The sequence below is a fragment of the Sinocyclocheilus grahami genome, unplaced genomic scaffold (genome assembly GCF_001515645.1).
Source record: "Sinocyclocheilus grahami isolate Dianchi unplaced genomic scaffold, SAMN03320097.WGS_v1.1 scaffold143.1, whole genome shotgun sequence".
Taxonomy (NCBI): domain Eukaryota; kingdom Metazoa; phylum Chordata; class Actinopteri; order Cypriniformes; family Cyprinidae; genus Sinocyclocheilus; species Sinocyclocheilus grahami.
In genome coordinates, this window is record NW_015505322.1 from 924 (window position 1) to 22,863 (window position 21,940).

General features: G+C 36.9%; 2 protein-coding genes across 2 annotated transcripts; both read right to left on the reverse strand.

The window, feature by feature from the left end:
• Positions 1-578: 578 nt before the first annotated feature.
• LOC107591561 (melatonin receptor type 1A-A) lies at positions 579-1,746 on the reverse strand. Its single transcript, XM_016280754.1, has 2 exons — positions 1,733-1,746; positions 579-1,653 (listed from the first exon to the last, which is right to left on the reverse strand). The coding sequence occupies exons 1-2, from the start codon at positions 1,744-1,746 to the stop codon at positions 738-740; spliced, it is 930 nt and encodes a 309-aa protein (XP_016136240.1). The 3' UTR covers positions 579-737.
• Positions 1,747-2,524: 778 nt separating this feature from the next.
• LOC107591563 (melatonin receptor type 1A-A-like) lies at positions 2,525-21,235 on the reverse strand. The gene is made up of 3 exons (XM_016280755.1): positions 21,215-21,235; positions 20,870-20,936; positions 2,525-3,132 (listed from the first exon to the last, which is right to left on the reverse strand). Exons 1-3 carry the CDS (start codon positions 21,233-21,235, stop codon positions 2,525-2,527), a joined length of 696 nt encoding a protein of 231 aa, XP_016136241.1.
• Between the last annotated feature and the right edge of the window lie 705 nt (positions 21,236-21,940).

A 21,940-nucleotide genomic window follows, 5' to 3' on the forward strand; every position in this document is an offset into this window, starting at 1 on the left:
AAAATAAAAGGAGGGAAGGTAAGGAGATGTTTAAAAAGACAAAGACAGGTAATGCTAAAAAAAAAACAGAATAGCAAGCAGAAAGGATAGAAACCCCACAGTGCAGGAACCCCTATACTTTCAAAGATATTTGCAGGGGATTGTGGGAAAGCAGCAATCTAGGTGTATTGCTTTCTGAAATGGAGTGTAACAGTGTCGAACCAGGTGAGGTCATTTCAAAACTGTTTTGGTAGTGTTTATAAAGTTGTGGTCACAGTTGTGCCCAGGCATTGTAGAGATATGCTGATGTTCATTTTGACAACGCTGTTCTTTGTTCTCCACTGATTGATCAACATCAGTGAAACACACTCAATATATATTTATATACAGTAATATATCAATCATACCTTTATATTTGTTTTTTTGTTCTCTTCAGACAAAGATAACTCATATAAAATCATTACATAAAGGATGTCTTACATAGATTTGCTGATACAATTACTGTAAACATTTAAACAAAGAATTCATAGATACAAGTACTTCTGACCAAGAATGAAAAAGTGCTTTAAAAAAGTCAATGATAATAATAATTTCCTGTTTGTTTTGATTGTGTTGAGGCAACAATCACAGTTTCAGGGCTAGGCGCTGCTTCCTGACAACATATTTGGTCATCAGATATTTTTTCTAAATCAAGTTTGCTTACTTTTAAGCAAACATTCATTTTGTTGTGATCTTTTCACGTCTTACACAATATACACTCACACAGAGTCCACCTTGACCTGATTGTTGTTGGTCATGAGTGGCGAGGGTTTGCTCTTTAGTCTCTCTTGCGCTTCATTTGAACTTTCCGCAAAGAAGATTCTCGCAGTACATACCGAAACCACAATGCGCTTATACTCGCGGCGGAAGTTCTGGTTCAAAACTCCATAGACGATTGCATTGAGGCAACTGTTAAAGTAGGCCATGAAATAACTTGCCACAAAGAGCCATTCGGGTATTAAAGGAACCACACGCTCTGGAGAAATCGCCACCGCCAACCCGATGAAGTTTAATGGTGCCCAGCACACTGCAAAGAGCACGAAAACAACAAACATTGTGACAAAGTTTCGCACGTCGTGAGGCGTGAGCTTGGGACGATTGTCGGGCTTCACTCGTCGTCGCACCTGTATGACCAAAATCCAGATTCGCAGGTAGCAGTAGGTGACGATCATGATGGGAAGGATAAAATGGAAGAAGACGACAGCGATCGTGTAGGCCGAGCTCGCCGACTGCTCGAACGTACAGGAATAAACCCGTGGATCATACTGCAGGGAGCCTACGAATAAGTTGGGCACAATTGCAAGCACCGTCAAGGCCCAGATTAGCAGTACATAGCAAACTGAGTTTTTGTCGCTGTAGAGTTTGTCATATTTGAGGCTGTGGCAGATATAACAGTAGCGGTTAATTGCGATGCCGGTGATGTTGAAAATGGAGCCAATTACACTGACGCCCATCAGGAAGCCGCTGATCTGGCAGTGCATGTATCCCAGGTTCCAGCCCCGGTGAAATATGGAGGTCAGGACCAGCGGATACGGATAGATGGCCACCACCAGATCTGCCACCGCCAAACTCACCACAAAGATGTTACCTGAGAAACACACAGAAATAGAGAGATACAGGTTAAGGAGTCTTTGACTTCATCCGAATGCTTAAGCTTAGACTTGAAGCCATATCAGACAATATTTTGCACACAAAGGTACCTCCTGAAACTGACTTCTGAGGCAGCATTATGCCTTATATTAAGTGTACATACATATGCATGTGTGTGTGTGTGTATGTATGTATATATATATATATATATATATACAGTATATACAGTGGAGATCAAAATTTGAGAACAACCTACAATTTCCTAAATTCCAAGGTCACTGCTTAGTCCTATTTGAAGTTATCCTAACAGGAGTAGAAGGGCAGTTTTTAAGCATATTTTATTAACTGTATTCTGAAGCACAGTATAAAAAACTCAAATGAGATATTTGAAAAATAACTCAAAATTAAAGAAGATACCTCCAAGTTATTGGTGTTAATCTGGCACCTGGTGCTAATTTCTCAAATGTCACAGGATAGTGGGTATGGAAGGATACGCTGCCTTCAAAAATCAATCAGATGAAGGTATCTCAGTAGACAGAATGCAACACAATCATTGAATTCTGACAAGCCTTGTTGTCCGTATTTTGCCAGCATAGGCAGCATTTTTTACTAAGTCTTCCAGGAGTTCAGTAAAGCTTTTATTGCCCTATAAACACAAGCATGAGCTGCACTCCAAATATTTTCCTCCATCAATTCACGGAATGTGCATTCTATTTAAAGTAGGGTGCACGTGTGCGTTTATAAATGTGAGAGTGTGCAATTATTAATTAGGTTCCCTCACTGTGTGGATGGTTAGGCATGGCCTATAGCTGATGGCTGCATTAGGGAAAGAGCACGGGCGGTTTTAATGAATGCACATCTCTAATTGCCGCCAGGCACAAGGACTTGACATTGTGTGTAAAGCTGAAATAATTAACTAGCTCGCTACCGCCAACCCGATGAAGTTTAATGGTGCCCAGCACACGGCAAAGAGTACAAAAACAACAAACATTGTTACGAAGTTTCGCACGTCGTGAGGCGTGAGCTTGGGACGATTGTCGGGCTTCACTCGTCGTCGCACCTGTATGACCAAAATCCAGATTCGCAGGTAGCAGTAGGTGACGATCATGATGGGAAGGATAAAATGGAAGAAGACGACAGCGATCGTGTAGGCCGAGCTCGCCGACTGCTCGAACGTACAGGAATAAACCCGTGGATCATACTGCAGGGAGCCTACGAATAAGTTGGGCACAATTGCAAGCACCGTCAAGGCCCAGATTAGCAGTACATAGCAAACTGAGTTTTTGTCGCTGTAGAGTTTGTCATATTTGAGGCTGTGGCAGATATAACAGTAGCGGTTAATTGCGATGCCGGTGATGTTGAAAATGGAGCCAATTACACTGACGCCCATCAGGAAGCCGCTGATCTGGCAGTGCATGTATCCCAGGTTCCAGCCCCGGTGAAATATGGAGGTCAGGACCAGCGGATACGGATAGATGGCCACCACCAGATCTGCCACCGCCAAACTCACCACAAAGATGTTACCTGAGAAACACACAGAAATAGAGAGATACAGGTTAAGGAGTCTTTGACTTCATCCGAATGCTTAAGCTTAGACTTGAAGCCATATCAGACAATATTTTGCACACAAAGGTACCTCCTGAAACTGACTTCTGAGGCAGCATTATGCCTTATATTAAGTGTACATACATATGCATGTGTGTGTGTGTATGTATGTATATATATATATATATATACAGTATATACAGTGGAGATCAAAATTTGAGAACAACCTACAATTTCCTAAATTCCAAGGTCACTGCTTAGTCCTATTTGAAGTTATCCTAACAGGAGTAGAAGGGCAGTTTTTAAGCATATTTTATTAACTGTATTCTGAAGCACAGTATAAAAAACTCAAATGAGATATTTGAAAAATAACTCAAAATTAAAGAAGATACTTCCAAGTTATTGGTGTTAATCTGGCACCTGGTGCTAATTTCTCAAATGTCACAGGATAGTGGGTATGGAAGGATACGCTGCCTTCAAAAATCAATCAGATGAAGGTATCTCAGTAGACAGGATGCAACACAATCATTGAATTCTGACAAGCCTTGTTGTCCGTATTTTGCCAGCATAGGCAGCATTTTTTACTAAGTCTTCCAGGAGTTCAGTAAAGCTTTTATTGCCCTATAAACACAAGCATGAGCTGCACTCCAAATATTTTCCTCCATCAATTCACGGAATGTGCATTCTATTTAAAGTAGGGTGCACGTGTGCGTTTATAAATGTGAGAGTGTGCAATTATTAATTAGGTTCCCTCACTGTGTGGATGGTTAGGCATGGCCTATAGCTGATGGCTGCATTAGGGAAAGAGCACGGGCGGTTTTAATGAATGCACATCTCTAATTGCCGCCAGGCACAAGGACTTGACATTGTGTGTAAAGCTGAAATAATTAACTAGCATTGTAATTAAGAGGGAAACACTAAAGGCAGTTGCAGCTGAGTTGTACTCCCTCTTTTCTTAAGATTGTGTAAGAAGATGCTGTTTCATTCATAAATACAATATGATATGTTTGATATTATTACATTACAAAAGCACTGAGATTATTTATTTAACAAAAGGGAAAGAAAAAAAATACAAAAGAAATCTGTTTAATATGTCATTTCCATACAGCAATTAGACTATTTGGAATGCAAATAGTATGCTTCTCAGATTTTTCTGCTGAGAAAAAAAGTCACCAATAATCTCTCATGCATTAAAAGAGAACAGTTTACCAAGATACCAAAGTCTACAATCAACCATCTGGACTAACTGATATGCTTTTTTCATCCTGTTTGACAACAATTTTTTCCTTTGAGTTTGTTTTCAAGTCAGAGATTATGAAACTAGGGTCACCTCAAGAGGGTGCGATGGAGTCAGTGGAAAAACTTTAAAAAAAAAAAAAAATGTTTTTTACTAAATGTATTTTTAAGGCTGTCTAAGTTAACATGTTAACTTCCACTGTTATCTTAGAGATAAATTTGACTTTAATAATGCCTTTCTTCCGGTTCATACGTCTAACATTAACCTAAGAGAGTTTAGAAAAAAAACATATGCTGTCGACTTATGTTTATAATAATATAATATAATAATATAATCATTTGTTTTGGCTTCAGTACATTGGGACAATATAAAAGCCAATTATTACATTTTAAAACAACATTACAATATAAATTTTCTCACACAGTATAAGTAGATCTTTGTACATGAAAATATATAGTTGCCTTTTTAATTTTAGGTAAGAAGTTTCCTCACAAATAGATCATAGTTTCTAAAGCGAAAAAGTTGTTACTTCAATGAAACAACTGACAATCAATATCATGTCTCGTAGCCTATAAAAGATCCAACTATGAACAATAAACTTTTCCTCTGGATTCTCGCTGACTTCTCAAACTCTCAATATTTTATAAAAGTAATTAGGCTATATTAAGGTGGGCTTTTAGTAAAAAGGTCTTATTTGCCTTTGAGACAATCCCTTGGAAATCGGAATGTTGATAAGTCATTGAGAAATGGGCATATGAACCCGTCCTTGTGAGTCAGCTGTCTCGCAGCCCCCTCGCAATGTCAGCGCGTGTCAGTAGTCTTGTCAAAACGTAGAACAGAAGCACTAATTTGTGGGCAATGGCAGTCCGTCTTGACGATTTGCTTGCAGTGGCCTGAAGCAAAGCTGTCACTCACATGTACCCTCAAGCACACCGTTGACATTTGCAACTTTAGGGATCTTATCTATTCACGAACAGCTTGTAACACTCCAAAGAGAAAGGAAAACTTGAAGTCGCATCATATGACCCCTTTAAAGGGATACTTCACTTAAAAATTATAATTTTGTCATTGTTTACTCGCCCTCATATTGTTCCAAACCTCTATGTTCTTTCTTTTGTGGAACATATTTTTTTGGGGGGGAATAATCTTCTGAAAGGCTTTCTTTTTTTCTATTCAGTTTTTTAGTATGTCATTATTATAATTATTATTATTTCCCACTACTATTTCGGACCCCACTGACATTAATTATATGGACAAAAAGCAATCAAATCTCATTGGAAAAACCTTTTGTGGCAACATTTCTGAAAAATATTACACTGCTTGTTGCACATTTAGCAACTTTTTTCAAAGTGAAATGTCCAGTCAGTGGTGCTAAAAGCGTGTTCAGTTTTTCCCAAAACAGAAAAACAGATGAATGTGATTCTGGCAATGTTTTATTACGTATAATCCAACCGATAGTGTTAACAAAGACAAATGTGAGGGGGAAAAATGCATTTTCTAATGCAGCAATGCCATTTTTGCTTGTTTATATCGCAAGTGGATGCTGTACCAGGTGAGCTACCTAGCAAGTTTACTATGCCAGAAAATCCACATATATGGAGCTGGTTATGTGACGCAAACATCAAAATGTACTAATTTACAAATCATGTACTATGGTAAAAAAAAAATTTGAGGTCTGCCTCGTAATTATAATATTTTATTAAATTTTTGTGTGAATTGCAAGAATGCTGACAAAAGGGTTGAAACATTCAAAATACATTATTGTGTTCCACAGAGGAAAGAACAGTATACAGGTTTGCAACAATATGAGGATGAGAAAATGATGACAGAATTTAAATTTTTTGGGTTAAACTATCCCATTGATGCTCTCTAACTGAATCTAAACATACACTTGCTCATGGAGGCATTCAAAAGTTCACAAAATTGTTTCAAATCTCTCAGCAGTCACGGTTTGTCCTAGACTCAAGACCTCAGATGGAGCCATTACAGGTTAAGTCTTGATGCACACTGACAGCAGAGGTTACTTGGGTTGTCTCTATGACGACTTCACTGGTTCACTCCGCTTATTTGTGACTAAGAGGGGTCGATGATGGAGGCTAGGTAGCCTTCTTTCTTACAGACAGAAGGAGGAATGGAAGAAATCAAAGAATTGTCCTTGACAAAGTCAAGCTGTGAAGTCCCAAGGGAATGTGATGCCATTGGCTTTGCTTGGCTGCAAATCTGTGAGTTTGGGTTATCAGAGAGATTAAGGTGCCACTCAAACCATTTTATTTAGCTTACAGGGAGATAGGACTCTGGCTCATGGAAGACATTCCCCATTTTCTCCATCACTCTTTCTAGTTGGTTCCCAAACTTTTAAATGTTTTCCCTTGTGGTATTTTAGATCAGTACCAAACTGACAAGTGATAGAAGCATATTACCGGAAAGATATGAGTCTCTGCCCTTAAACAAATGGCCTCAGACATTCCCTCTAACCACTTAACACCTTGTAATCTTCCAGCTTGGGTGAATCACATTAGTGTGTGCATATAATTTTCTCTTTTCAGAGTCTTCTATCTAATGTATGGCATAGCCATTCACATGCTAAAGTTCAGGGCTGCTTCAGGCATGGCCAGACACGTCAGATGCGGCTAATATCCTTGCAACGCCATGCTGTCTCAATTAGAGCACAATGCCTAGGGTCAGAGCTCAACTTGCCCAAGAGGAGATAGGTCAACAGGTCACCGAATCGACAAGGTCAGAATGTGAGGCAGCTTTCCTTTCTTCCTTCCGGCAGGTCATTATACATAACCTTCAAGATAATGTATGTTAATGTATGTTAAACACCTCACGAATATGACAACATTTCAATATGTCAAGGCATGCCATTTTACAGATGCATCAACGGAGGAAGACAGCACTGTAATTGCATGCATATATTACATTTACACTTGACTACTTAACACTTAACATTACGAATAATGTTTTAGTGTAGAAATACATTATCATGAATGTCACTCTATACTTTACATAAAAACAATATTCTAGATCGCTTCCTGAGCTCTTAAAATGGAAAAAGTTTTCCAAATAGATTGACTGATATGATTTTTTAATGGATTCAGTGATATATGTAAATTTTAGGGATACCAGCATGACTACATTTAGTTCAACAGTCAAATTATTCTCATGACATTTGGTTCCATTATGGTTACGGAATGTCTGCATTCTTCCATCGATGCAGATGGAACACCGAAATAAAATATATGTGAAACACACAGCATAAGAGCAGGGGTGTCCAATCCTGCTCCTGGAGGACCAATACCCTGAAGAGTTTAGATCTAACTTGCCCCAAAACACCTGTCTGAATGTTTATAGTAATGCTGAAGACTTTGAATAGGAGTTTTTCATGTATTTACTTGGGGTTGGAGCTAAATCCTGCAGGACAGTGGCTGTCTGGGAGCAGGATTGGACAACTTAAAACTTAATTCATTGTTTACGCCAATTTAAGATGCTGGCTGACCAACATGGGTTTATCAATGGCTGATGTTGATAAGAAGAAAGCAAGGTATTGTAATTCATAATATGCGTATGCATAATACATTTAACACAAACTAACTGAATCATATTTTTTTACTCAAAAAAAAAAGATCCACTGACCATTCACAAAGATGTCAGTAGAATAAATACTTTGGTTAATAAGCCAAGTGGATATGGGTTTCTTCCAATGCTGATAACTTCAAAAACATCTACCTGCAATATATATCAGCCAGAAAATGGACCATGAAAAGTACTCATGTGGCACTCAATAAACTTTTCTTCTTATTATCAATACTGAAAATAGTTGTTCTGCTCAATATTTTTTGTGGAAACCATGATACATTATTTTCAGGGTTCTTGGATGAATAGAAAGTTCAAAAGAATGGCATTTATTTGATATAAAATATTTAGCAATGTGTGCTTACTGAATAACAGAACTAACTTTAAAAAAAAAGTCTTACTGACCCCTAAACTTTTGAATGGTAGTGTATGTCTGATTTGTTATGACTCTCATGCTGTCTGAAATCATAAACTGACAAAACAAGGTAGCTAATGCAAAAATTAAGCTGTAGCGTTAGTTCTGGCAGGTCACGTGAGTCAAGCTTGCATCAGCTAATTCTCAGCTGATCACATCTACCTATAGGAATACGACACCTATCGCGGCATTCCTATATAAGCTCTATTCAGTATTATTCAGCAGCTTTTTAGCTTGCTCCGGAGCAAATTACCCCCCTCCATCCCCAGCTCCTCCTTTCACCACAGTCAGGACTTGGCTTTCTGGTATTCCTTGCTAATCAGACTCCTTTATCTTGAATAAAGTGTTACACTTAAATATCATTAAGTACATTAATGATATCTGCCTTGTTCTGTTCTGTTAACCCTAGGGGGGTTATTATTGCTGCTCTCCCTGCTCATTCATGACAGGCTGCATGGATGGGCAGGGAGGTTTTTGCTCAGAACAGAACCATACCGCCAAACCAAACTTTATGCCAAGTATCTATCATTTTGACGATAGTGGTCCTGACAGAAATAATTGTTTCTCCATTTTCATTCTTTCTACCTCAAAAAGAATAACAAAAACAACTGTTAATGGAATCAGTAATGAATTGGAATTGTTCATGTGAATCAGAATCATGAAATTCTGTATGATTTGCTATTCAGTAAGATGTTTATTTTGCGTGAATCACCATCTGCCTTGTGGATGGTCCTTATACTACAAGCTTGAAGTAATGTTGCAATTCTCTGCATGACATAGCACATGAATCGCCCCTTTAATTGGGTCTGTGTGTGTTTTCACGTCTCAGTGAATGAGAGAGGTTTCTGAACACTTCATTGATGAAGATTATATAGTAAAAACCCATAAAATGAACGGCAAAGACTCTGTGAATGGAAAACAGCAAGTGGGTGGCTTTGAATGTAACATTCATAATGACTCCAATTACAGTCAATAAAATTAAAACCTAATTATCAACCAATTATACCCTTCCTTTTCAACACCCACATAGTTGGCTGTGGTCCCTTAATATGTCTTTCTGAGACAAAAATAGGACAGGGAACCTGTGACAGAAATACCCTTCTAGTTTTTCTCCAAGCTGATTACTGTGTCAGCAGAAGCCCTTTCAACTATGCAGTCTACCATAACGGGAAGCCTGCATGAAGTTATTTGATTTGGGCTGATACGGATATCATGTTTATGAACAAGAAAGGTAATTGACAAGCCTGTCTCTCACGCTCTGTATACTGACATTCTGAGTCGTTTGAAAACAAAAGAAGCACTTTGATGGCTTTAACAGTACTCCTCAGAAGTTCATTTACAGAGGCTGAAGAGAGCAAAAAGGTATAGATTTTATATACACATCTGAATGGAAATGGCTCTCTTTTACTCTTATGGATTCCCCCAAAGGCACACCAAGCAAAGCACCAAGGTCAAATAGTTTTCAGTCACTGGGTGAGTTTTCAGTTTAGTGCTGCACTCAGAGGCAACAAGGTGTTACATGGAGGACTGTGAGCACAGTAATCCACCTGATTAACTCCCTTCAGTAAACAGTGCTGAAATTCAAAACCAACCCCTCCAACCATAATGCCACGCTGCTAGTGTGGAGTTAAACTGAGGGACAAGGGCATACAGCGACACATTAACACATTAGTGTGCAGACACGTGCGGCATGAAACTGCAGACGCCAGAAGCTTCCATATTTAGATCCAGAATTCCCTCAACACGGTAAAAGACTATATGACATTGTGTGAAGGATGACTTTAAATACAATATGCTGTATATGACAAATGCAGCTTACAGCCCACAACAATGAATCTAATAAACAGTGAAGAGAAGATGAGCTGAATTTAATTTACAGGTCTCACAACATATATTCCTTATAAAGGTCAAAATATGTTTTCATAGATGTCTTAGCTACGTAATTGAGTTCGTTTGCGCAAATATTTATTCATTCATAATGAAGGTGTCCATATTTGGCACTCAAAAAAAAGAAAAAGAAAAGAAAACACTGCAGCTGGGAGTCTCCTACGTTTGTGTTTATTAGGACATATTCAAGTTAGAAATTAAATAGCAGCAGCTAAAATAAGATAAATGAACTATAAATTATGGAAAAAGCTCTTGTGTTCAAGTGTAGTAGTCAAGTGAAAAAGGATAAGTGACTCATATCACTATTACCAAAAGAATAATTTATTCACACTTGGCATCTAAGAAAAATTAATAAATACATTTACTAAATAAGGTTACTGTAAACTGTGTAAACTGAATTTATTAAGAAACTTGAGGAAACTGGTTGCTCTAAAAATGTAAGTATTGTGAACTTTAAGTTAATTAAATGTTTTATAATATCAATTAATTTGCAGTTATTACACCTAGTATATTTAAGTTCAATGTACTAATTTCCTCAAGTTCAATCTATATAAGTTGTTTTATATTTTCAATTTGTTAAACTATAAAATTAAGAAAAAAGCAAACATTCCTACAATTTTCTGTTTTATTTTAATTTAATTCCAAATGTTATTTTGAAAACGCAACAAAACATGAATTTTTCAAGTCCCGAAAACATTTCCCCATAAAACATAATAAAAAACCCACTAGTTTAACAAATTAACTTATTGTTACGCAGTCTATCTCAGAATCACAACAAACTACATAAAAATTATATGGTTTGTTTACACTTATTGGCAGTATTGCATTTTGGGTGCCAGCTCACAATTTCCCAGGTTGAGCATTATCTGCTGAATAAAAAATAAAGTGGTTTTACTCACAACGACTCTACACAGTCCCCAAACCACATTTTGTCACAAAAACACACGCAAGAAGTTGAACGGGAATGACGTGAAACAGCAATTGAAACGAGTTGTTTATTTGAAAATGGACGTCAGGAAGAAATTAGTGCACCAAGCTGTTTGCGTGATGATTTGTTGGGAAAATTTTTGCTCAATTTCTTGTGTACAAACTTTTCTTAAAGCCATGTTGCTGCTGCTGTTTTTCTTCTGCTGACCTCAACCCTTGCCTTGCTCTCTCATTGGCTGTAGCTCGTCGCGACACCTGACACCATGTGATGTCGAGTCGGCCAACAGGCCCAGATATTTGGCATGCTAGATATCCGTTTGGCGGTTCGGCGAGGCGTCAGCAAGCCTCTTTGATGCGTCATTGACTAGTTCACAAATAAAGATTGCGGAGCACTGATCACCTGCTGATTTTCCCCCAATCACAGCCCGACCTGTCGGTGAGCTCGTTGACTTGCAAATCGGGCTTAAAATCCTGTAGTGTGAACTTGGCTTATCGGATAGAAAGTTTCGCCGATCACAAACAATCTCTTGAGGGAAAAAAGAAACGATAAAAGGCAAATGGCAGAAAGGAATGTCCATAGAACTATCTAAAACTAATTTGCCAACTTCTCAACAGCTCCTTGAATTCACACACAATCACAACAGCATCATTACTAACTCCGCAACACCAGTGTGATGGAGGCGTGGTCAGGAGACAAACTTCATAAAACAAGTTAATTTAACTTAAATTTATTCACAGTTTTAAATATGTCTACAAATGAGTAGAATCTATTTATATTTTATAAGTAATGTAGTCAAACTTAAATATTTAAGGATATTGTAATTAAATTGTTTAATTAGATCCGGCCTTACAGTGCAGAAACTTCCTATCTTGATTTAAGATTTGACAAAGTTCTATTTCCTAAGTGAAATTACCATGGTTAAAAACAGACAGCACAGGATTCTGAGCTAAGAAGAAGCAGACTGCTGTCAGCATAAGAGAATACTCTCCATGACCACTACAGCAAACATGCAGCAAAACAATAAAAGCTTCAAATTCTAGACCTAACATCACTATTCGCAAAAATGTCAGTAAAAGACATCCTCAGACTGGCCCATTTAAGCTGCAGTGGAGGATCTGGACACAGGTGACAGTTAACTGCCTAGGGCAGCACAGGGTGCTTTTAGATGCATACTTTTCTAACCTATCACACATTCAAAGCAGTTTTGCTGGATTGTGGTCACCACTCTCGTTGATTTTGAAGCAGCTCCCTGTGCTTTACTTCCCTCCCTGCTGCCAGAGGCCCCTTCCACTATCTGTCTGTCCACGAGTCTCCAAGCAGCCAAACATAGACAAGAATTCATCTTAATAGCACTATGCAATACAGGTCAAGTTAATCAAGCAAGTAAAGTGCAATCCATTTGTTTATTGCAAAAAAAAAAAAGCTACTAAATTTAATTTGACAATTATCAAATTTACAAAAATTCAGATTTTGTCATTTGAAAGTGTTGCCTGTGTAATGTAAAATGGCTCTTTTAATGGTAAGTGCGCCAATGTTCAATCATTCTTTGTATGGTTATGGTGTCTATATGCAAATAAACAATGTGTACTCTTTCTCTGTGTTATACCTGCTCCAAAATATCCCTGTTTATTTGTCAGCAAAAGTCTGCCGGATTACGTATTTTACATCAACTGGCTGACATTTGCTGACAAATAAATGGGGATTTTTGACAGTTCCAGGGCTTTTATGAAAGCTATGCAGATCATGCTTCAATATTTTTGTATCCCAGATAAGTCGGACAGTCTGTCATTTCCAAACAAATAATGTTTACATTTATGAATTTGGCAGAAACTTATTCAAAGCAACTTACATCACTAAAGGTATACACCTGATCAGCTCAGACATGACCTTGGTGTTTCTAACATGATAATCTCTTTATTACCTGCATTAACATGAAACAGCCAAAATGTGAAAATCAACCCAAAACACTCAGAAGTGAACCGTAGACCAGATTTATAAGATGAGTTCAGTTCAATTCACATTAAAGGGCTTCTGTTCACTTTAAAGTTATTTTGGAGCATTCACCAAAATTCAAGCGAAAAACCCCTTAAACAAATCTAATGAAAACAAACACCACCACACATAAATGACAAGCAAGCACTTTCAGAAAACCCAGATCCCCCTGTGAATGAACGTCCAAGCAAATTTCTCACTGGCCACAAGGATAAACACCATTGCATCCTGTTAAACTGACTTGAAATGATTACTCTTTGGCTTAACTCAGTGTTTTCATTTTGAAAGAACATGTTTTAATCAACTAGCTCAAATTAAATCGTAATCAGGATGTAATCAGTGCCATCTCCAGACTTCCAATCTCTAACATCATATGTGTAAAGAAAAGCTAGATTTAACTTGCTAGTATGTTATTATAACAGTTTGGCTGAACTTGATTTAATCATGGACAGTGGTTCCACATGATTGAAATAATATATTATTTCCTCTCAAATAGTTCATGCGCAATCAACTAAAGTGAACTGAGAAAACTCAACTAAAATTAGACATGTCCAAATAACTTGATTCATTAGTGTGCAACCAGTGTCCATGATTGAATCTTGTTCAGCCAAAGAGTAAAGTGAAATATAATTTTATATTAATACTTATTATTATTATTGTTGTTGTTGTTATTCCCCTCAATAACTAATGCTTATATTGAAGGATCTAACCCTATCTAAATGAAAACACTAAATGCATAAAATAAAAATGTAAACTGAAATATTATTTTTATATTGTTTATTATACTTATATCTTTATTATATTATATTATTTATTTTTTCTGTAACCCATTAGTTTAGGGACCAATTATCACTATTAACTAGTTGCTAATTAGCATGCATATTACTAGCATATTGGCTGTTTATTAGTATTTATAAAGCACATATTAATGCCTTATTCTGCATGACCATATTTTAGATCCCTTAATCCTACACCATACCTAAACTTAACAACTATTAATAAGCAGCAAATTAGGAGTTTATTGAGGCAAAAGTCGTAGTTAATAATTAAAGGTGGGGTAAGCGATTTCTGGTAGCCAATGTTGACATTTGAAAACACCAAAACAAACACGCCCCTACCCCAAAAGGGTCTCGCCCCACACATACGTAGGCCTACAACCCAGGCAACAAATAGTTCTGTGAAACAAAGCAAAACCAATGTTACACCGTGTCTACACCAGACGCGAGTGGCGCGGCGCTACAAAATACTATAGATCTCATAATCAGTGATGCTGTCTACACCATAGATATACAGTGGGTACGGAAAGTATTCAGACCCCCTTAAATCTTTCACTCTTTGTTATATTGCAGCCATTTGCTAAAATCATTTAAGTAATTTTTTTTTCATCATTAATGTACACACAGCACCGTGGTGTGGCGCGGCACCACACGACAAATCCCCGACAGAAAACTGCTGCTGCATACCATTCATGATGCATTGACACAAATTTCAAATGATTTTCAACGGTCGCTTAGTCGCGTCCAGTGTACTAGACAGACTTTAGCTGTTGCGGCGCAGATACGGTGTTACTCACCTATCGAGAAGAAACAAAGCAACCTCGGTGTCCGATCGCAGGCCTTCCGCTCTTTGAGTTCTCTCCAGCGCTGGAAAGCTGATCCGTTATTTACACGGGTCCTACTTCTTGCCTTATTGCCTTAAGCCGTCGTTTGTTCCGCAGACGTTTTCCTCTTTTGTTTTTTATCCGCCATCTCTATCTTTCTGTCGCTCGGCTCGGACTGAACGCTCTCTCCTCCACATCATGAGTAGACACGCCCCTTACTGCTGATTGGCTACAAGTTTGTTTTGCTATTCGGCCCGAATCAATTTTCTAAAGCGTTTTTGAAAAATCGCTTACCCCACCTTTAATAGTTATTTGTGAGAATTGGTCCCCAAAAAAAAGAAAAAAAAAAAAAGTTTGAGAAAAAGCAGTTATGTCATAATCACAGCTAAATACCAAACATTTGCCATATAGTGTTAGTCAACAGGGGCTCTGCGTCAGAAAGTTTGAGAATACAACCTCGTGTCACTGGTGTTATGCCGCAGCTTGCAGACGGTGTGACGGTACCTGTCGTACAAGCTCAGCGTCTCCCGTGAGCGAGCAGAGATGACAAAACACCACAGGTGGTGTCACACTCCACGTCAGGCAAGTTCGGAGCAAAGTTGGCAAGACACGAGCTGAAAGATCCATGCCACAGACTCTGAAACACATGCCCATTCACATGAACTCTGAAAGAAAGAGAGGTGGAGACAGAGAAATACACACAGCACTACTGAGGCCTTCACCCTGTCAGATGACAGGTTTGAGCCCAAGTCACCAAACACACACACACACTCAAGCCAGTCCTCATACTGACAGGTCTGTCAGTTCTACTTCTCATCTACCGGGTGTCAAGCATTAGGCTGTCCTATTCAAACAAGCATATCCTCCAAGAGCAGCGGCGCGTGGTGGTCTTCTGTAATTTTCCGGGGGAAATTCATAACGTTTTAACAGTTTTAAGGTATATGGAATAGCATTTATTTTACACTATCAACAAGGAAACAAAAATATCATATAATCGAAATATCGTATCACATTTTTGTGTATGTATTATTTTCATTAAAAAAAAAAGGTTTGAAAACAAGCAGATTTGTGATACAACAAAAATACTAAAAATCTGGTATATTGTCAGTATAAAGTCTGACAGTTCAAGGATGCTATCAAGCATTTTAAAATGTATTTCATTTATTTGTATTAATATACTTTAAATCAAGTTAACAACAGTAGCAGTTACCAAAACTATATAATTTTTTTGTCTATATCATTCAGAAAGGCTATTGTTGTTTGACTATTTTTATTAATATTCTCCTTCATAACGGCTCATTAGTCATCAAATTCTCACCAAATCTTGCCACAAAAAAAAAAGCCTCACACGCAGATCATTTCAGTTTTGATGTGACCGAAAATAATGTTGTGAGTGAGGCAAAAAGATGCTTTGTTCTGAAATGTTATCTGTTGATGTCTCTGTTAGACAGCATTACTTCAGAAATATCTATTTAAATGATTTTTATTTGTTATTAAGAGTTATTAAAATATGAAAATATTATGCACACTACCACTCAAAAGTTTGGGGTCAGTAAGAAATCTTTTTTTAAAGACATTAATACTTTTACTCACCAAGGATGAATTAATCAAAAGTGACAGTGAAGACTTTTACAATGTAACAATAAAAATCTATTTAAATATATTCCTAGAATCCTGATCAAATGTATCAACTTCCACAAAAATATTAATTATCTGTTTTTAACATTGATATTAATAATTAATGCTTCTTGAGCATCAAATCAGCATATTAGTATGGTTTCTGAAGGATCATGTGACAGTCTGAAATGGAAAAAATAATTTTATATTCCACAATTTATTTTCAGCTGTAATAATAATTCATAATATTGCTGTTTTACTCAATTTTTTTTATCAAATAAATGCAGCCTTGGTGAGAAGAAAAAATTCAGATGTTTCCATTTATAATGACTAAATATTTGCACACTAAAGCAAAATTAAAAAGATTAAAATCTTTTTTCTTACAATATCCTTAATGTGGCAATTTTCCTTTTCCCACTGAGCAAAGCACTTTATTAGAACATACAGGAGCAAATAACATACCGCCTCCACTATAAATGGTGTAAACGCGTATTCAACATGACTCACTTTCTGCAATAGAAGCAGCCCCCAGTTTTTGTGAGTTACAATTATGTTAGCGGCAGAGAAATGTGTGCTACGCTGAATAACAGACAAGCACATACGAGGTAACTGCTGACAGTAGAGTGTGGAGAAGTCAAGCAAGCCTTTTACACATTTCTCATATTCATTATGAGTGTGTACTGTTAGGTGTGGGCTGAAGAGTTGAGCATATTATGAGGGTCAGGAATACAGCACTCCTTCATTTCACCTCATCAGCTCTACAGAGAGAACCGTGGGTCTATGCAGCGCATACATCTCATACTAATGAATCTAATGCGCATGAGCCCATAGACATTTCCACACACACTTGCTTAGAAATGTAATAAGTATAAAGTATATAATAATAGTATATAATTATTATATATAATACATATAATATTATATGTGTATATACACACACACACACACACATTAACACAAATTTGCTTATTTTGAATATTTCTTTCCCAGAATTTCAATTAGTCTCAGATCTGTATTTAAACATTTTACTCATCAAAATTGTAAGTAATATTGAATAGTATATACTGCAGTATATTTTATATATATATATATATATATATATATACACACACACACACATACATTTATAACAAAAATAATTTTAGAATTTCTAACACGTCAAGTGAATCCACAAAGGTCATGGTAAGTGGAATGTGACAAGGGTGTCTCTTGCCCTTTTGTGCTGCTGTGAGTAATAGTTATGATTGGTGTTGGAGAAGGTCCTAGAAAAGCATTAAACACATTTATTGAGCATGAACAATAAGGAAGAAGCTTGTTTCCAGAATATTCAGAATGATTTAAGGACAATCAACTTTTAAGAGGTGCCCAGTGTCAGCAATTCTCACACCCCGTGAGAGATTTTATAATGCAGCTTGCTTCAGGCAAAGGTACAGTACAGCATAACAGCAGCAGTAAAGCCCAGTGGTGGAAGTGGCTTAGAGATTGAAAAATGACTCCAAGATACTCTCAATTTCCAGCCTTTACATCACAAGTAAATGGATTTTGATGTGTTTGAAGTGTGTGCACACATATAATAAGAGTTAGAGGATCACAGGACCTGACAGAAATACTTTTCTTTCTCTTTTTCTTTCTCTCTCACACATACAGCTGTTTTTAAGTGTAAGGTATAACTCAATAGCATGCATATGCTTGACAACACAAACAGAGCTATCAGTCCCTTTATTGACAGTGGCAGTTGCCTTAGCACCTTCCATTTGCCATTAGCTTCTCTTATATCACCATTAAGAAGCAGATATCAGAAGCTCTGGCATGATGCCCTATATAAAGCCTGATCAGCATTTGTATACGTGTCTGTGTGAGTGGTATGGGACCTGCAGATCACAGTTTTAGAAATGCTGCCTCCAGGCAAAGAAACACAAGCTATTGCAGTCTTCATAACTGCTAGATCAGGTCGAGTGTTAAGGAAACTTTTAGCTTTTTTTTTTTAAATCACTTTCCAGAACATTCTCGTTCACCATTCCTGGCTGGTGGAACGATCTTCCCACCCCTATCCGGAATGCTGAATCCCTGACAATTTTCAAGCGACAGCTGAAAACTCATCTCTTTCGAAGCTACTTGACTTCATCATAAAAAAAAAAATTTAAAAAAAGTTTCTCTCTCTTTATTTATTCCTTCTCTTTCTAGCTTGTACTTATTTGAACAATGTCTAAGAACTTGGTATTACAACCACTTCTTGTGTCTGTTTGCCTCTTTAAGAAGAATCGCTTTATGTATCCCCCAATTGTAAGTCGCTTTGGATAAAAGCGTCTGCTAAATGACTAAATGTAAATGTAAATGTTATAATCAATAACAATTTTCTTCCAACATTCTTAGAAATCAGGATTTTCTGATTAAGTGAAAGATCAAAAGAACAGCATTATTGCTGACCCCAAACTTTTTAAAGGTAGTGTACAATTATGATTTTGTGATGACACTCATGTGCACTTAACTTGCAAATATAATTTCTATTTGACATGAAAGTACCACTGTATAGCAAATATTTCATAAGGCTTGCATAATACTTTTTTATACTAGTTTTCATTGTACACCATGTAGTCTTTTACACACACACATACACACTAATACACAAAGTAGGACAGGACAGAACTGTTGACTCTGCTCATTATCTGTGGAAGCTGTGAGTCTATTCCTGTTGAACCATCTTTTAGCTGATTCTAAAATGATATGTGATATTCCCATGCATTTTAACGGCATGTTTAATGGATGTAATGGAAGTCTGACAGTGATTTTCTTTATTATACTATAGCCCATCTATTCCTCAAGCACATCAAAAGGTTCAAAGCAGATGATTCCATTTAGGAAATCTCATGGTTTCCGTCACTCTCTCCCACTTTATCTCTCACTCTCATACGTTTATTTTCCTGGTGTCTCCTTATCTCTGTCTCTCTTGCATGCACATAGATGGATAAACACTGGCAGACACACATATTGTAAATATATAAACACATGCAATTATGCATTTTTTGTGTGGGTTTGAAAGGAGACAAAACACAAATTCTAACAATGCTTCTGTAAAATGCAAGAGAACAGGGCCCGATATAATATCCGCTTGTATTAACATTATGACAACACATTTCTCTGCTTTTCATTGCTACTGCTTTCTTCCTCACTTTCTGTCACCCTCCCTCTATTTAATTAATTTTCTGTCTCTCTCTTTATTTATCTATCTCTCTATTTATACCCACTGCAAATATTCCTGTCTGTACTGTAAGCAGGAGTCAAGAAACTGTTTTAAGATTAGTTTTCACATAATATATCTTACAATAGCTTTTTTCTTGTTTTAAGCATAAACCTCACCTCACTAAACTGTTATATTATTGAAAGAAAAAAATGTGACAAGCAAATTATGTTTCTGTCCAACAATATGTCCGTATTGAGCAATGCTGCAATCTTTAGTATAAACTAGTGCTGTCAAACGATTAATCGCGATTAGTCGCATCCAAAATAAAAGTTTATGTTTGCATAATATATGTATCCGTGCTGTGTATATTTATTATGTATATATAAATACAGACACATGCATGTATATATTTCAGAAAAATAGGTTATGTTTATATATTAAATATATTTATTTATAGTATAAATTATATGAATATATAGACATGTAAATACATGTAAATATTTTCAAAATATATACTGTATGTGTGTGTATTTATATATACATAATAAATATACACAGAACACTCCCATATATTATGCAAACTAAATTTTTTATTTTGTATGCGATTAATCGCGATTAATCTTTTGACAGCACTAGTATAAACATGAATGGAAATGGGTGATTTCCGAGTACAGGCCGGTGATGAGGGGTATGTACGTCAATTTCAATAGATATTAGTGCAGCACATAACAGCACAATCACTTTAGTGAAATTTCATAGGCAAAAAAAGGCCATTGTCTGTCATCAATAGTGTAGCGAAGTATGAAGCAGCTCACACAGAAGTCACTTTCAAACCAACCAGCTTTCTGTTAGTCAACAGTAAACGTGACCAAGTACACAAAGAACAGTGGTGCTAACGTGGCATTTTGACTCACTTTAACACATAGCAAAGCACCCAGGAGTGTCTGAAAAAAAAGTAAATGTAGCTCGCTGATAATTTTCCAAGTGTTCCAATTAGTTGATAAGTTGCTGAAAAACAACAACCAATGTACTGATTTCACTCAATAGAATATGAATTAAATTTAGGGATGCACAGAAATGAAAATTCTGGACTGAAACCGAAACTGCTTTTTAAAAATTATTATTTTATTAAATAATATAAAATAATTTTGTAAGACTTTTTCAATCATTTTAATGATACTGAATTTTAAAAATACCAGCCAATTGTCATGTCTGTTTTTAATTTAATTTTATGTTCTTGTTTTCATGTCTTTTATTTTGATGTTTAGCCGTGTTTCATGTACCTGTCATGTGTTTCCCTTGTTTCCTCATGCGATCAGAGAAGGGAGATGAGAGGGTCTGTATTACTTCCTATTGGAGAAAGAGTAACGGTCAACTTGGATCACGTGTGCCTTAATAACCAATCACATTATAGCCTTGACATCACTGAATTTCAGTCAGAGTTGTGCAACACTCAATCTCCATTTATGGATACCATAGGAATGAATGAGAAATGCCGTAAGCTGAATCCCACGAACTCCATTCAGTCATCACACACTTCAGCTCTATACACATGCACACAATTCTCAACACACTACCCCCTATCCATTAGCAGAAACACACACACTCCCTGACAAACTAACACATACTGCTCCATTAGCTCCACTCATACCAAACCAGAGACATACAGTATACTTCACTCATGTCATAACAGTCTCGTAACAGTGAGGAAGTTGAAAGCTTAATCGCAGCAAGCTGCAAATTGCTTGAAAACAGCATTAATAACACCTGAGCTCTACAGGGGGATACAGATGCAGCAGTGTGTACAAATACAGACACTTGAGCACAGCAGGACGTGACAGAACAGAAACACACATCACCAACTTCCTGAAATTTACCAGCCTCTCAGCTTATTATCGCTAACAATGGTCAGAACAGAGAGACAGGGGACAGTGACAGATCGAATGCCCTATATAACCATCTCCAAACTGGAAAAGGGCCTGTAAGCACAGAAAAAATAACACGAATATGTTGCAGAAAAGACAAGCCAGCATTTATATGGTGAGACTTCAGCACATGGATGTGATAATGATTCCCACTGTGATGTTCCTCAAGCTGTTAATTAGTAAATGTGTACATGCTGAGGATAACCACATGTAAAAGACAACAACAGCACAGCAGGGAGAAAAGCAAGATCTAAAGACTGAAGGCTTAAAGGAATAGTTCACCTAAAAATTTAAATTTGCTGAAAATCTACTCACCCTACGTCTGTCCAAGATGTAGATAAGTTTGTGTTTTCATCAGAACAGGTTTGGAGAATTGTAGCATTGTATCACTTGCTCACCAATGGATCCTCTGCATTGAATGGGTGCCGT